At 17.8% G+C, this 15,450-nt stretch overlaps 4 protein-coding genes and 1 pseudogene across 4 annotated transcripts, besides 1 other annotated feature; 4 read left to right on the plus strand and 1 right to left on the minus strand.

Moving 5' to 3' along the window:
- Positions 1 to 1,238: 1,238 nt before the first annotated feature.
- On the plus strand, positions 1,239 to 3,494 carry PRELSG_0601000 (conserved Plasmodium protein, unknown function; the record flags this gene model as incomplete). The annotated part of the gene is made up of 3 exons (XM_028675458.1): positions 1,239 to 2,975; positions 3,085 to 3,267; positions 3,405 to 3,494. The coding sequence occupies 3 exons, from the start codon at positions 1,239 to 1,241 to the stop codon at positions 3,492 to 3,494; spliced, it is 2,010 nt and encodes a 669-aa protein (XP_028532044.1).
- Positions 3,495 to 4,664: 1,170 nt separating this feature from the next.
- Positions 4,665 to 6,103, plus strand: PRELSG_0601100 (annotated as a pseudogene).
- Positions 4,665 to 6,103: a sequence feature (conserved Plasmodium protein, unknown function, pseudogene).
- Positions 6,104 to 7,941: 1,838 nt separating this feature from the next.
- Positions 7,942 to 8,598, plus strand: TrxL1 (thioredoxin-like protein 1, putative; the record flags this gene model as incomplete). The annotated part of the gene is made up of 1 exon (XM_028675459.1): positions 7,942 to 8,598. The coding sequence occupies one exon, from the start codon at positions 7,942 to 7,944 to the stop codon at positions 8,596 to 8,598; it is 657 nt and encodes a 218-aa protein (XP_028532045.1).
- Positions 8,599 to 9,225: 627 nt separating this feature from the next.
- PRELSG_0601300 (conserved Plasmodium protein, unknown function) lies at positions 9,226 to 12,213 on the minus strand (the record flags this gene model as incomplete). Its single annotated transcript, XM_028675460.1, has 3 exons — positions 9,226 to 9,246; positions 9,400 to 9,512; positions 9,612 to 12,213. 3 exons carry the CDS (start codon positions 12,211 to 12,213, stop codon positions 9,226 to 9,228), a joined length of 2,736 nt encoding a protein of 911 aa, XP_028532046.1.
- A 1,160-nt stretch (positions 12,214 to 13,373) lies between these two features.
- Positions 13,374 to 14,934, plus strand: RPN5 (26S proteasome regulatory subunit p55, putative; the record flags this gene model as incomplete). The annotated part of the gene is made up of 2 exons (XM_028675461.1): positions 13,374 to 13,499; positions 13,654 to 14,934. 2 exons carry the CDS (start codon positions 13,374 to 13,376, stop codon positions 14,932 to 14,934), a joined length of 1,407 nt encoding a protein of 468 aa, XP_028532047.1.
- Between the last annotated feature and the right edge of the window lie 516 nt (positions 14,935 to 15,450).

Below are 15,450 nucleotides of genomic sequence, written 5' to 3' on the forward strand. Positions count from 1 at the left end.
ATAATTTCTTTTTTCATATAAATTAATTATAAATTTAAAATTCATAAATATACTTGAAGTATCAATATTTTTCTTTTTAAAAAAAAAAAAAAAAAGAAAAAATATGAGTAAAAAAAAAAAAAAACCGTAAAAATATTTTTTTATATTTTAAAAAAAATTTAAACTTCTTTTTTTAATTTTTAGAAGTCATTTTATTAGTTTAAAATAGATTTAAAAAAAAATAAGAGGGAAAAATATATTATTTATGCTTATTTTAAATAATACTTAATTTTTATTTTTCTTATATTCTTTTCTAATCAGTCATTGTTAATAAATTGTAAAAAAAAAATAATCTTATTTAAAATTTTTTATACGTATTTATAAAAAAAAATTATTTTTAAAATTTAAGAAAAAGAAATTGCATATTATCATACTTATTTTATGTAATTTAATCTATGAGCACATTTGTTTAATCATTTAATTTCATTTTTTATAATGCATCTGCCTTTTTTTTTTTTTTTTTTTTGTCTTAAACATATATTAATTGGCATTTAAAGAAAAAGTTTATTTATTTGATTATATTCCTCATATATATATTTTTCTTTATATGTTTAATATTTCTTTTTTTTTTTTTTTACTAAAAAAATGATTAAAAGAAACAGATAGTATATTTTTTTAGGACAGAACAAAATTCAAAATTAAAAAAAAAAAATGTTAAAAGTTTAATTGGTTAATAGAATAAATAAATAATGAAAGGTAAAATTATGAATTGACAGATATTTTATAATTTGTTTAATATTTATGAGTAATAATTTTTTTTGCAATAAATTTTTAAATAGAGTAATTATTTAATATATTAAAAAGATACCAAATTATTATGAACAATTATGAATTAGCAATAATTAATTTTCTAATTTAAAATTATACCAGAAAAAGTATATGCATACTTTATAATTAGAAAAAAAAAAAAATTAATGAATATTAAACGATTTTAGATGTTTTTGTAAGTAATATAGGTTAAGGAATAACTTTTACAATTTGTATAAATAATAGTAATTGTGTTAATAGCTAAAATATTAATAATTACATTTTACTGTAGTTATTATAAAATATTTCTAGATTTTCTTTTTATAATTATAGGATTATAAAAATAAGTATATATAAGTAGCTATTAAGATAAAAGTATAAATAATTTTTTTAAATTGTTTAGAATTTTATAAACTAGTTTAAGATAATGAAAAAAAGAAATAATTCTAAAAATGTCTGATCCAGTTCAAGTTTTCATGGAGAACGTTTGCCATTTAACCGGATATTTACATAGGTTGCTTTTTCTTATGAAAGAATTAGACAAAAAGGAACATAATATTAATGAAATGATTGAAAAAAAAGAAGAAATTTATTTAGAAAAGTTAAATGATATTCATAAAAAGAAATCAGAAAAACAATTAAAATATAGTAATGATGAATCTAATATAGAATCAAACAATGAATCAAATAATGAACATTCAATCAAAAATGATATTATTGAAGATATTCCAAAAAAAAAAGAAAATAATGAATGCATGGAATATAAAAATGTGAAGGAAAAAAAGAGTGAAGAAAATATTTCAAATTATATGAAAAATATTGATGATTTTGTCAAAGAAAAAGAAATACTGAACATAGAAGATGAAAATATGAATATAAATAATAGCTCTCAAAACTCTTATAATAATTATATATCAAAAGAAAATGAAGAAAATAAAAAAAAAGAAAATATGAATATGCATTCCTGTAATTATGATAATAATTTAGAAAATTTTAAAAATAAGAAATTAACTCAAGTGCAGATTGATGATAGTAATAATAATAAAAACATAAAAATAAAATTAGATGCTAAAAGGGAATATAATGATGAAGATAAAAAGAAAGAAAATAAATTTGATATACATCTTAATGATGAAAATGAAAAGAAAGAATATGTAAGCGATATTATTAATAAAGATAATTATGAAAAAAAAAAAAGAGAAAAAAGACAAAATGTTATAAATGAAAATAATAATGAAGATAAAACAATCAAAAAAATAAAAATTTTTGATAATACACCAAATAATGAATTCATCATTGAAAATAAAGAAAATAGCCAAAAAATAAATTCTACACAAAGTAAAGATTGTGATATATCTCACAAAAATTTAGAAAAAACATATATAAATTCAAATGAAGATGAAACTGAAAATCAAAATGATTCAAATAAATTTAATGAAGAAGAACTGAATAATTATCTAAATGAAATCATGAATGATAGAGAACAATGTATAGCCTTGTTAAGGGAAAAAATATGTATAAATAATCAGATATCATATATGATAAAACATGATTATGAAAAATTAAAAAAACAGTATGATAAATTATACACAGAAATGGAAATGAGTGGAGAATCACCTCCTTATTTATATAACTCTTATAAAAATAAAAATGTACCATCAGAATTAGAAGATTATAATATAAATATGAAAAACAAAACCAATTATAATAATTATCATTATGGAGCATATAATATTGATAGACAGAAAACAGAAGAAAACGAAAATTTTTTAACTAGAAATTTAAGTCGAAAAAACATAAACAAATATAATGAATATAATACTTGTACAGATAAAGTTAAAAAAAGTAAAAAAATAAAAAAAAATAAAATTGAAAATGATACGTCAAGCAAATCATTAAAAAATTTAAATGACAAGAATAATAATCAGAAAATGAGAATAAGCTTATTTTCTGCTAAAAATAATTATGAAAATAAAATTCGTTCATCAGAATTGAATGATCTTTGCAATAAAACAGAGGATAAAGGTAAAAATTACGTAAATCAAATAAAAACTAATTCTTCATTAAATTTAACATCAGAATATAGTCCAAATAAAAAAATTAATGAAAGATGTATAAATGATTATTCCAAGGGGAAAAATGCTATTCCTTATGATTCATTAAGTAATTGTGAGAAAAATCAGTTACAGGTTAAAAAAAAAAAAAAAAATTATTATTTTATTTTTTTTTAATTTTAAAAATAAAAAAATCTTATTTTTTTTTTTGTTATTTCACAATATTTCTTTAAATTGTACTCAGAATAAAAATGCAATATATGATTCTATGAAACAAGAAAATAATACTTCACTTTGTGATGTTTATGTAGAAAATAACGTAGAAGAAGATATTTGCCCTATATGCAGTAAAGGAGAATCAGCTTCAAGTGAATTTGGAATGGTTGGATGTGATTCATGTAATAAATGGTTTCACTTTGAATGTGTTGTAAGTTTTTTTTTTCTTAATCTAATAAACAATTTTATTTTTAAAGTTTTTATGTGAATTCTATCATTTTTAAATAGATTAACATCATTTTTTATAATAATAAGAATATTATATATTTGTTTTTATTTATTATACAGAATTACGAAAACAATGATTGTAACGAATCTTGGTTTTGCCCTAAATGTGTTTCAGTTAATGAATCAAATATGAAATCTTTGTTAAAATAAAGTTGATGCTTAAATAAAGAAAAAAAAATAGCAATTTTTTTATTTTATTAAATCTACACAAATATGACACCTCAATAAAAAAATAAAATGAATGTTTAATTTTATTTATTAAATAGAATTTTCAATTTTATAAGATAATTTTAAATTGAAAATTTATGAAAGTAATTAAACCCTACTAAGGTAACATAAATTTTTAGAGATAAAAATGAAAGTAAAATAAGTTTCTAAATATTCATTAATATTAATTTTCACAAAATATAAAAGTAATTTAAAAGAGAGAAGCATATTTATACATATTTTTTTGAGTATTTTAAAGTAAAAAAATTTTTTTTTTCTCTTTTTTATTTTATTCTTATTTTAAAAAATACATATACATATTCTATTAATTTTTTATGTGTAAAATATTTTTAAATAAAATTTTTATTCTTAATTTTTCCTTTCAAATATTGAAATTGTGTATTCCAAATAAATACATATACAAGGATACATACTATATATATTATGCAATTTTATTATTTTTTTTTTTTTTTTATATCTCTTGATTCATTAATATAAATATTAATAAAAAAAAAAAAATTTAACATTATTTAATATTATTTTTCTTATAATTTAACTATATGTTGTTTATTTACAATGCACTTTTGTTTTTATTATAATATAAATGAAATTATAATTTAATAATTACAATAACATCTTGTAAAATTATATACACATATATTAAGTTCTTATAATTTTTCTAATGTAAATTTGAAATATTTCATTAAAATTTTTCATACTTTTTTTGTCTTTATAAATATATGCATAATCTTTTTTTCTTTTTATATTTATTGAACACATTGTATTATTATCTTTAAATAATTATCTATAAATATTTTTAGAATTATTTTAAAAGTATCTTGTGAGAATTCATTCTTTTATAAATGCTTTCTGTTACGCATACTCAAAAACTTTATTATTATCACAGAGTTTGTTTAAAACTTTTTTTTTATATATTTTTACAGGATAAAATAAAAAATACCACATTGAATTAGGTTTTTATTTTTAATGCCATTTGTTTAGGTTTTTTTTTTTCTTTATTTATCATATTATATTAAATCACTCCTTTCTTTTTTTATTGTTATTCTGTGTATTTCACAAAAAATATTAAATTACACATATGCATATTTTAATATGAGCAATTTTTCTTTTTTAGAAGAAAAATATATAAGATTAATAAATTTAGCTAAGAAGCTTCATGAATGTCAAAAATATATATTAAAATATCAAAAAATGGAAATAATATATAAATGCAACATTATACACTTACCAAACAGTGTAAAGTCTTCTAAATTTAAAATAAAAAACTTAAACAAAAAACAGAAAATAAAAAAAAAAAATTGTCTTCTAAGAAAGAACACAGTCAAAACAACAGAAACATATGAATCAAACTTTTTACAACAAAAAGATCCTCCACTTTTTGGTAAGTTAAAAACAAACGTACTTGTTACAAAAATAAATAACAAAGTCTATGCATCTTAAAAATATTGGAAATACGATATATATGAAAAAAAAAATTATATAACTAAATTAAACATGAATTGTCAAATAAAAACAAATATGAGAAAAACAATTTAAAGGAGCCAGCAAGTTTTATTCATTCTAGGAGAAATGAAATAAGTGAAAAGATTCATTTAATTAATCAATAGCATGAAAGAAAAAAAAATACATAAATTTTTTAAAGAAAAGATAAAAATATTTTACCTTCACTTAAAAATACTTTTAATAATATTAATAAAGTTAATAAAGTAATTATCACTAACAAATATGAAGAATATTCAGATATAAAAAAAAAAAAAACTAAGAAAAAAAAAGAAAAATACTAATGAAAAAGAAAACAAAAATTCATATAATTTAAAAAGTAGAGATTACATTACTTTATTCCATTTAAAGCATAAATATAACAATAATCTTTGGAATATCTATAATAAGGTAAATCCATGTTTAAAACCTAAATTGTTTACTCATTATCATTCTGAAAAAACAAAATATAAAAATAAACACTCCTTATCAAATATGAATAACGGAAAAAGTATACCTTTATGTAGTAAAGATATTCCGACAAAACATAATATTAAATTAGTGAAAAAAATATAAAAACAACACAAAGACACCAAATCATATATATAATAATAGATTGACTTTAAAGAAAAGTGCATTAAATGTAAAAGGAAAAGAGACATATAATTCAAATTTGAAAATTAATTTATCCAAATATAATAGTTACAAAAATAATCATAAACATTCAAATTTTAAAATAATAGAAAGTTTATTTAATAAAAGGAATTTTTCATCAAAAGTATGGAACTCCCTAAGAAATAATATTTCTCTTTTTAAAAGAATTCCTAATTTTATAACCAACAAAAAAAAATAAGAAATATCCTGAAAAATATAATACAAGAAAAAAATTTAACTCAAAAAAATTCTATGAAAGAAGAAAATGATAATTATTCAAATATCAATATTAAAGCTTTCAAAGAACTTTTAAAAAACTTTAAATTGTCCTAACTTTATTATTTTCACTAAAAATAATAAGAAAAATTATAAAAATATAAAATATTAAGAAAAAAAGTGTATTCATAAATATATATAAATATATTTTATTAAAAAATTAATAAATAATCTTCCTAAAAATATTTTGAAGGATATATAAATAAACTATGCTTCTTTTATTTAATTCATTAAATGATATATAATAATTTTAATAATGAAAAGGACATAATCATACATTAGTTTTATCATTTTGCTTTTATAATTAGTCCTAATATAATTCTACAAAATAAAAATTTATATTCCTCTTAAAAGACAGTTCATGTGTTTTAGCAAAAGATAAAAAGAGGAATGAATTATTATAATTCATAGATATAAGAAGATAAACTTTTTTAAACATTTTTAAAAATTTTAATTGTTTTGTGAATTTGTTGAACTCATTTTTTAACTATGCTTTAGTTCTAATAAATACATTTACATATATGTTTTATCTATTTTTTCATTTATTTTTTACTCCTAATTTTTACATTTAATTTTTTTTTTTCTTTCTTTAAATTATATTACTAATTTTAAGGAAATTATGAAAAATTATACTAATATTAAGCGAATACCACAACCAATATAAATCCGAATTTTTTTTCCATATATATATTATATAATATATATGAAACGATAAATCTTTTGAGAATTAAATATTTATAAATATATTTTTTTTTTTTTTTTGAATAACACAAAAAATATTGTGTTATTTTATGTACATAAAATTTGTTACATTTTAAATATATATATATATATTTTAATTAATACAATGCAGCTAACACACTTATTAAAATGTAAAAAAATTGTCATTTAAAAATTTTACATTAACTATGATTATTCTTTTATTCATTAATTAAAAATTAAAATGTAAATTTCCTATATTTTACGTGGAATTTTTGTCACCCACTAAAATTTATGTCATATAGAAAATATATAAAAAAATGATTTTCTAATTTAATTGAATAAAATTTGTAAAATTAGAAAAAAAATTTCTATCTTAAATTTTTTTTTTCCTTTTTATATTATTAAAAATTAAAAAAAATGATATATTTTTAAAATAAATTCTTAAAATTTACTAAAAATTTGTTTAATATCATTAATTCCATTATAAAAATACAAAAAAAAAAAAAAAAAATGAAATATGTAAAATATGGATAAAATAGCCACACATTTTTTTTTTTCTTTTTTTTTGATGCACACAGAAAAAATCTGAACAACTAAATATATTTTATGAACGCCGAAAATAATATTAATAGTATTTTTAAATCCAAAATTTTTTTTTTTGAAAATACATCCATTTCTACTTTAAAAAAAAAAAAAAAATAAAGGATATATACGCCATTGTTATGAACATTTTAACGACGTAGTTTTCTTTTAATAAAAATTTTGAATTTTATTTAGCTATTTTTTTTTTTTTTTCTGGTTTAATATTAATTATAATTTCTGAACAATTTTAATACCAAAATTTATTTTATATATTTTTTATTTTGGATTTACCTTGATATAGTTACTTTCTATAATCAATTACAAATTATCAAAGTCGTTTAAATATATCATAAAAAATTATATGTATATATGTAACTTTATTTTTTATAACTATCATTTCTGATTATTTTCCTATTCTCCGAATATTTTATTTTTAATTTTAATTTTATTTCTTATTGCAATTTTTTTTACTTTTCTTTAAATATTTTAATGTCTTTTTTTTCTCTCCTTCCTCTATACTCATAAAATTCATTTAACATAGTCACTTATGTTTATTCAACTTTTATAACTTTATGTAATTTGTTAAATTTTTCACTAATCAAAAGTAATAATTAAATTAAATAGTTAATATATAAAAAATAAAGTAATATATATAAAAAATAAAACAAAATAAATAATGCCAAGAATTTATAGACCTAAGTCTAGTGTAACATATTCAAAGGGTTGCTATTTAGGTGAAAATAACACAGGCCTTGGTGGTTATAAAATAACTAGTGGTGCACATCATTTACCTCCTTGTGGATACGCAGTTTTAGAAGATAAAAAAAAAGAAATGGCATACGGAGGAATTTTGCAGCTAAATGATGATATTCTAAAAAGAGATTATAATGGATGCTTTAAACCTATATCCAAAGATGAATTACGTAATAAATCAGTTGCATTCTATTTTGCAAGTCATGAAAACGCAAAATGTAGAAGTTTTACTCCATTTTTGACACAATTTTATAAGTCAATTAATTCATCAACACCAAAAGAAAAAATTGAAATAATATTAGTTAGTTTAGACAAAGATGAAGAAAAATTTAATGAACACATTAAACATATACCATGGGCTGTTGTTGCCTACAATAGTGATTTAAAAAAACATTTAATAAAAAGATATGAAGTTAGAGAAGATCCTGAATCATTACCCAATGGAAGTGTTCCCATTACAGGATTACCAAAACTTGTAGTAGTTGGTGAAAATGGAGAAAAACTTCATTGGCTTTCATGTGACAATCATTCTCAAACAATTTTAAGAGAATGGGATTTTCACTCTTCTAGATGGACATAATTTTTTAAATTCTTTTTTTTCTTATGTATAATTTTTCTTATAAAAAATAAAAGTATTAGGAATATTTTAATCATTTATATATTATTATAATTGTTATGTATTTATTATTTATTTTATTTTTTTTTTTTAATTAACTTTCTCTTTTATAATTTTTTTTTTTATTTTTTTAAATTTACTTTAAAAAAAATTATTGTCTTTTCTAAATTTATTTTTAAAATGTTATATATTAATACATGCATATAATATGTAGTGTTTCCTCCATGCATGTAATCATTTTTTTCTACTTATATATTACTTTTTTAGTTTGTATTTTAAAAAAATTTTTATATATATTTTGTATGTCTAATTTGTTGAAAAGCATTAAACATATTTTATTTTTAATTTTTATATTTTTCTTTTATATTATTTTCATTTAAAATATATATAATAAAACATTTTAATTTGTAGAGCAGTTACCAAAACTTTATTCACTTATTGGATTTAAAAATTAATTTAAATATATATTTTTGTACAATTTTAATTTTTAAAAATTAAACAATTTAATTCTATAATAAGAATTCTATATAGATACCTTTGAATAATTTCAAATATGGAATATAAATCTTGATAAAATAGAATAGAAAAATTTTAAGCTTCAATGACACAATCCTATAAATTTTATTAAATAAAAAAAAAAAATAAAATAAAATAATATATATATTTATAAAATAAGATATATATTCCATTTTAATATTAAAATATTTATTGATAATTAAAATTTTCTTTTTTTTCTCTATTTTATTTGTTTTGCTTTTTTTTTACTAGTACAAAAGGACCAACTATCACTTCAGAAGTATGCCTTATATTTTTTTTATATTTATAATTCAAGCCGTTTATTATTTGTATTAAACAATTATAAACTTCATTATGTGTTTCTAAAAAATAATGTTAAAAAATATTTTATATTTAACAAAAATTATTAAAATGAATTCATATTTTTGTATGAAAAGAAAAAAAAAAAAAAAGTCGTTTACTTGAAGTTAAGGCCATTTCATTCTGTTGGTAATTCTTTGCCTTTGCATAATCTAAAAATTTATTAATTTTCCTAAGAACATTCAGTGAAAATAGGTATAAAATAATATTATTATTTGAAACATATATCTTCATACTTTTATTTACTATATTATTTTTCAAATCTTCTAATGTGTCTAAATTAGAATTATCCATATAATAATTCAAATATCTAAAATTTTCTTTTGAAGTACTTTCAAAATTTATAAAATCAAATAGTAATACATTTTGTTTTAAATTTGTTAACTGATTTTCTGATATTCCATGAATATTAATGATATTTAAATACAAACATAAAAAGCATGTGTAAATTTGCCTAATACTTATTTCACAAAGTTTTTCAGGATTCATATGATATACTATATGAAACAATATCCTAGCAGAAAATGTTACATTAAAATTGAAATCGTTAATTCTCTTTTTCTTATATATAAAAGAAAAGTTATTATATACATCCTCCTTATCATCATTTATAACTAATGGATCTTTGAGTTCTTCTTTTGTTTGATTAAGTGGTAAAGGATATATAAAATGAGGTATATTTAATGAAAAATAACATAATAAACATTTATTTTCAAAACTTATCATATCAAAATGTTGATTTATACAAAAATAAAAGGTACTTAAAGTATATAATTTAAGTAAATTAGCATTCCTATCAAAATTGTTAAAAATAGGAAATGAACTATCTGGATAGGAATTTAATTTTATCCAAAAATTATTTTCAGAATTTTTGCTATTATTTTGAATATTCTTAAAATCTATAGTAGAAAAAATTTTCAAATCATTAATTTCTTTTCTATTAGTTTCTTTTTCTTTTTCATCCTTTTTATCTTTAGAAATTAGTTTAATTACATTATCGATATTATAAGGAAAGTACTCATCAATATCATTATTCAGAAAAGTAAATCTACTCATTAAATCTGATTTAGAAAATGATTGAAAAATCCTGATAACTAAAGAACATTCTTTTTCGTTTAAAAAATAAATTTTTTTACGTGATTTTTCTATAAAATAAGTACCTTGAACATTTTGTTTTATGAGTGTTATATTTTCCTTTAGAAATGAATTATTATTCAAGGCATTAATATATGCTTTATGAATTAACTTGATAAATTGATAATACAACAACAGAGATACTTGTTCATCATATATATTTTTTTCATTTATTGCATATAAAAAGTCTGCAATACTATATAACGAAAAATGTTTCCATAAATAATGTACCTTATAGTTAAAAGCGTAAAAAATATCTAATGAATTTAATTTTAATTTTGCTATCGAAAGAGCTAAAGAAGAGATTTGTATCGAATTAATACCATTTAAAATATTTTCATTCTGTAAGTAATTTATTAACCTCGATAATAAGTTATAATATTTCTTTTCATATATTTCATTATTTAAATTTATTAAAGAATAATTGCTTTTTAAATAAGAATACGTGTTTTCAAAAGTAGTCGTTTCATGTTCTTCGATATAAAATTTTTTATATAAATTTATTTTTTTTATAATACATTTTAAATAATACTCAAACTTTGCATTGGTCACTCTTTTTAATAATGATAATTTATTATACTTTTTGTTCATAAAATTATTTTTTGAGAAGCTGTACATTATGTTACAAATATCAATATTATTTAAGTAATTAAAATATTTTTCAAAATATTCAGAACAATAGAAAAAAAATTCTAAATGAACGGTATTTGACTTAACTAATGAATGCAAAATAATAACCAATTTTGAAATGTTATTTTTATCTACTAAAAAGTAATTTATTTTTTGTTTTTTTAAAGAATACTTATTTGATTTTGAATATTTCATTTCTTTATTTGTAAAAGGTTGACTCATATCATAACTATTCTTATTTCTTAATTTTGTGAACACAAAATAATCAGCAAAATAATAAAATAATATATTATAATCATCTAAATTTAATTTAGAAAATAAGTTTAATGTACAACTAACACTATCTAAATCCATGTGCTCTGTATCAAGAAGAAATCTAATAGCTATTTCATCATAAATTTTATGATAAATTTTATGATTTTTTTTTATTAATTTTATATAACCATCATATAAAATATATATGAAAGGCAAAATCTCTAATTTCCCAATCTCCTTATCTTCTTTTTCAATATATATTTTTAAATCTAAATTATATAACACACTAGCTTTGCTTAAGGAATTAGCAATCAAATAATAACTTTGTACATTAATTCGATGTATCATATTCCCTTTGATTAATTTGTTACTACATTTTAACCAAAAGTCATTTTCTTTAAAGTATTTTATTTTTGATAATATATTCATACAATATGATAAATCTCTTCCTAACATTTTATTATAATTTATATTTGATATAGCATTTTCATACTTCCTATATATATGTATTAAATTATTCACATTTTCCTTTTCCTTTTCATTTTTTAATTTATCATTTATATGATTAAATATTCTACTTATATTAGATGAATAAACACCTGTATTATAATTTCTACTGATTAATTTAGTATAAAAACATGTTAATTCATGTTTATTCACAAATAATTTATTAATCAAAAACATATTATCGTATCATTATTTCTATTTTATCTCTTTTTTCTTTTTTTTTTCCTACATAAACATATGCTTATACTGAAAAATTTAATTTAAAATTTACAAAAATAAAACATTTTATTAAGATATTTTGCTATGTTAAAAAAAAAATATATTCTTATTTATAAGGAAAAATATTACTAATATTAAAAGAACCATTTCTTTTTAAATCCAATTACCATACTTTTTAAAAAAAATAAAAAAGAAAACTAACAATAATACAACATTCTATATGAAATATCAAAAAAAAAATATGCTCAGAATTTAATAACTTTGAAAAACGTGAAGGTGTAAACATAGAAAAAAATAAAATAAAATAAGTAAATAAAATATTAATAACTATATTATTATTATTTTTTTTTTTTTTTCTATACTTAAAAAAAAAAAAAAAGCGGAAATAAAAATATCTTATACTTTTGTAATTTCTTTTTTCTAGTATTTTTTTATTTATGTCAAATGAAATAATTACTATTCAAGCACAAATTTAGAAAAAAAAAAATAGGGTGTATCTTAAATTACACAGATTAAAAAAAAAAAAAAAAATACATTTAAAATAAAATGAGATACAAGAAAAAAAATATGAAAAGTTAAATAAAGTATATTAGTAAAAATATTTGATAAATAAAAGATGTATTTGAAATATTAAAAATATTATAATTAATTAAAAACATATAAATTTTGTTTTTGCATAAATAGGAATATAAAATAAGAAAAAAAGAAATAAATAGAATTAAAATAGAAAAAGTTAAAAATATACTCTTTTTAAATATAAATACTATAAATTAACGCAACTCATTTTTTATTTTATTTTTTTTTATATGGGTATTGAAGAGTAGTGTGAAATTTTAAAATAAGTAATTTTTATAAATATATATTTGTTGAGTAAATTATTAAATATATTTTATTATCATAGAAAGCATATAAAAAAAAAAAATTTTTTTTTTATATATTTCTTTTATATAATATTTTATTTTATTTTATTTTCGTTAATACTTTTTAAAAAATTACACAATATTTAGCTATTTATATATAAAAAGAATTACATAATATATATAATATTTGAAATTTTTAATTTTATATTCTCATAATTTGAAAAATAAAAAAGAAAAGAATAAAAAAGATAAACAAAAATGGAGGAAGATAATGCTGCTAAAATAATTGGATCACATGATAATCTTTTGACAGACCCAAGGATAGCCCAAGACTTTAGTAATGAAACTGATGAACTATTGAAGAAAGCTGAAAAATATTACAAAGTAATTTCTTAATATTTTAATTTTTTTTTTTATTATATTTTTTCTAATAAATTATTTATGTTATATAATAATTTTTAACATTTTTTTTTTTATACTAATTTATTTGCTTCATATTTTTTCTATTATATATATATATAACTTTTTTAATTAAAAGGTAGGGGATTTTGAAATTATATTAGAAGATTTAATAACATTAGAGAAGAAATGCAGACAATCATTTGATGGAATATCTACTAGTAAAATATGTTGTTTTATTTTGAATAAATATAAATTAAGCGATAATTATAAAAAAGTAAGTGAATATTTAATTTTTTTTAATAAAAAAAGGGGGCAGTTAAAAAGAACAATAATCGATATGATAAATTTATGCAAATCTTGGATTAATGATATTGAAAATAAAGAAGAAAAGTTAAATTTAATAAATACCTTATGCACAATAAGTGAAGGTAAAATATTTGTAGAAGTAGAAAGGTCAGAGATAATAAGAATTTTATCAAAAATAAAAGAAGATGATGGTAATGTAGAAGAGGCTGCAAATATCCTACAAGAAGTGCAAGTGGAAACGTTTATATCAATGAATAAAAGAGAAAAAACAGAATATATTCTAGAGCAAATGAGATTAGTTCTGTTGAGAAAGGATTATATTAGATGTCATGTCATTAGTAGAAAAATCAATCCCACTTTATTAAATAATGAGGAATTTTATGATTTAAAATTAAAATATTTTATGTATATGATAGAATATTATATATATGAAGAATCATATTCTGATGTTGCTAAATGTTATGAACAAAGATTTAACACAGATTTTATTTTAAAAGATCCAAATTTATGGATTGATGAATTAAAATGTTACATTTTATTTTTAATTCTTTCTCCTTTTGATGAACAACAAAGTAAATTTTTAAACTTAGTTAAAATTGAAAAAAAAAGATTGAAAGAAATTCCTATATTTGAACAGCTAGTTAAAGACTTTATTAATCAAGATTTAATTCACTGGCCTTTACAATACCAAGACGAATTACTTCATTTTTACGTTTTTAACGATACAAAATTTTTAGGTGGGGAAAATAGATGGAACTTATTTAAAAAAAAAGTTATGCATCATAATATTCATGTGATTTCAAATTGTTATAATAAAATTTCATTAAATAGATTATCTGAATTATTAAATGCATCTGTAGAAGAATCAGAAAATCTATTATCTGAATTAGTTTCAAATAAGTTTTTAATTGCAAAAATTGATAGACTATATGGAATTATCAAATTTGGGCAAAAGAACAATCCTGAAAATTTATTAAATAATTGGTCATCTCAAATTAATCAAATATTAGATCTTTTAGAGGAATCTTCTCATTTAATACAAAAAGAAAGAATGCTGCATGAAGCAAAACTTAAAAGAATGCAATTAGAAAATAAAAATTTAACTTTATAAAATAGTATAACAAAAAAAAAAAAAAAGGAAAAGCTATATATATATGCATATATATTTTTTTTTTTCTATATTTTATTCATAATATATCAATATATTATGATATTTTGTTATAACTAATAAATATAAATAATTTTTTTTCCGTTGTTTAGTAAATTTTAATTCATTTTATATTCATTTTATTCATATATACATTTAAATTTTATTTTACAAATAAAAAAAAAAAAAAAAGAAATTAAATATTAAAAAGACTTTAAATTTTAAAAATAAAAATTGCCATTTTGGATTCTATTTTTTATTATTTTGTTCTAATCTAATAAAATTTTTTTTAAAAAAATTTTTTTTCTTTAATAGCATTGTCATTTAAAAGTAGAAAAAATAAAATGAAATGGCTTAACATATTAATTCACAATTTATTATTTATATGATACAAATATATGTGAAGGTTAAAAATCAAGTTGAAACAAAAACCAATCAAGAAATCTCATTAAAATAAAATAAAATAGAAGAAATATTCTC

This window comes from Plasmodium relictum (assembly GCF_900005765.1).
Source record: "Plasmodium relictum strain SGS1 genome assembly, chromosome: 6".
Taxonomy (NCBI): domain Eukaryota; phylum Apicomplexa; class Aconoidasida; order Haemosporida; family Plasmodiidae; genus Plasmodium; species Plasmodium relictum.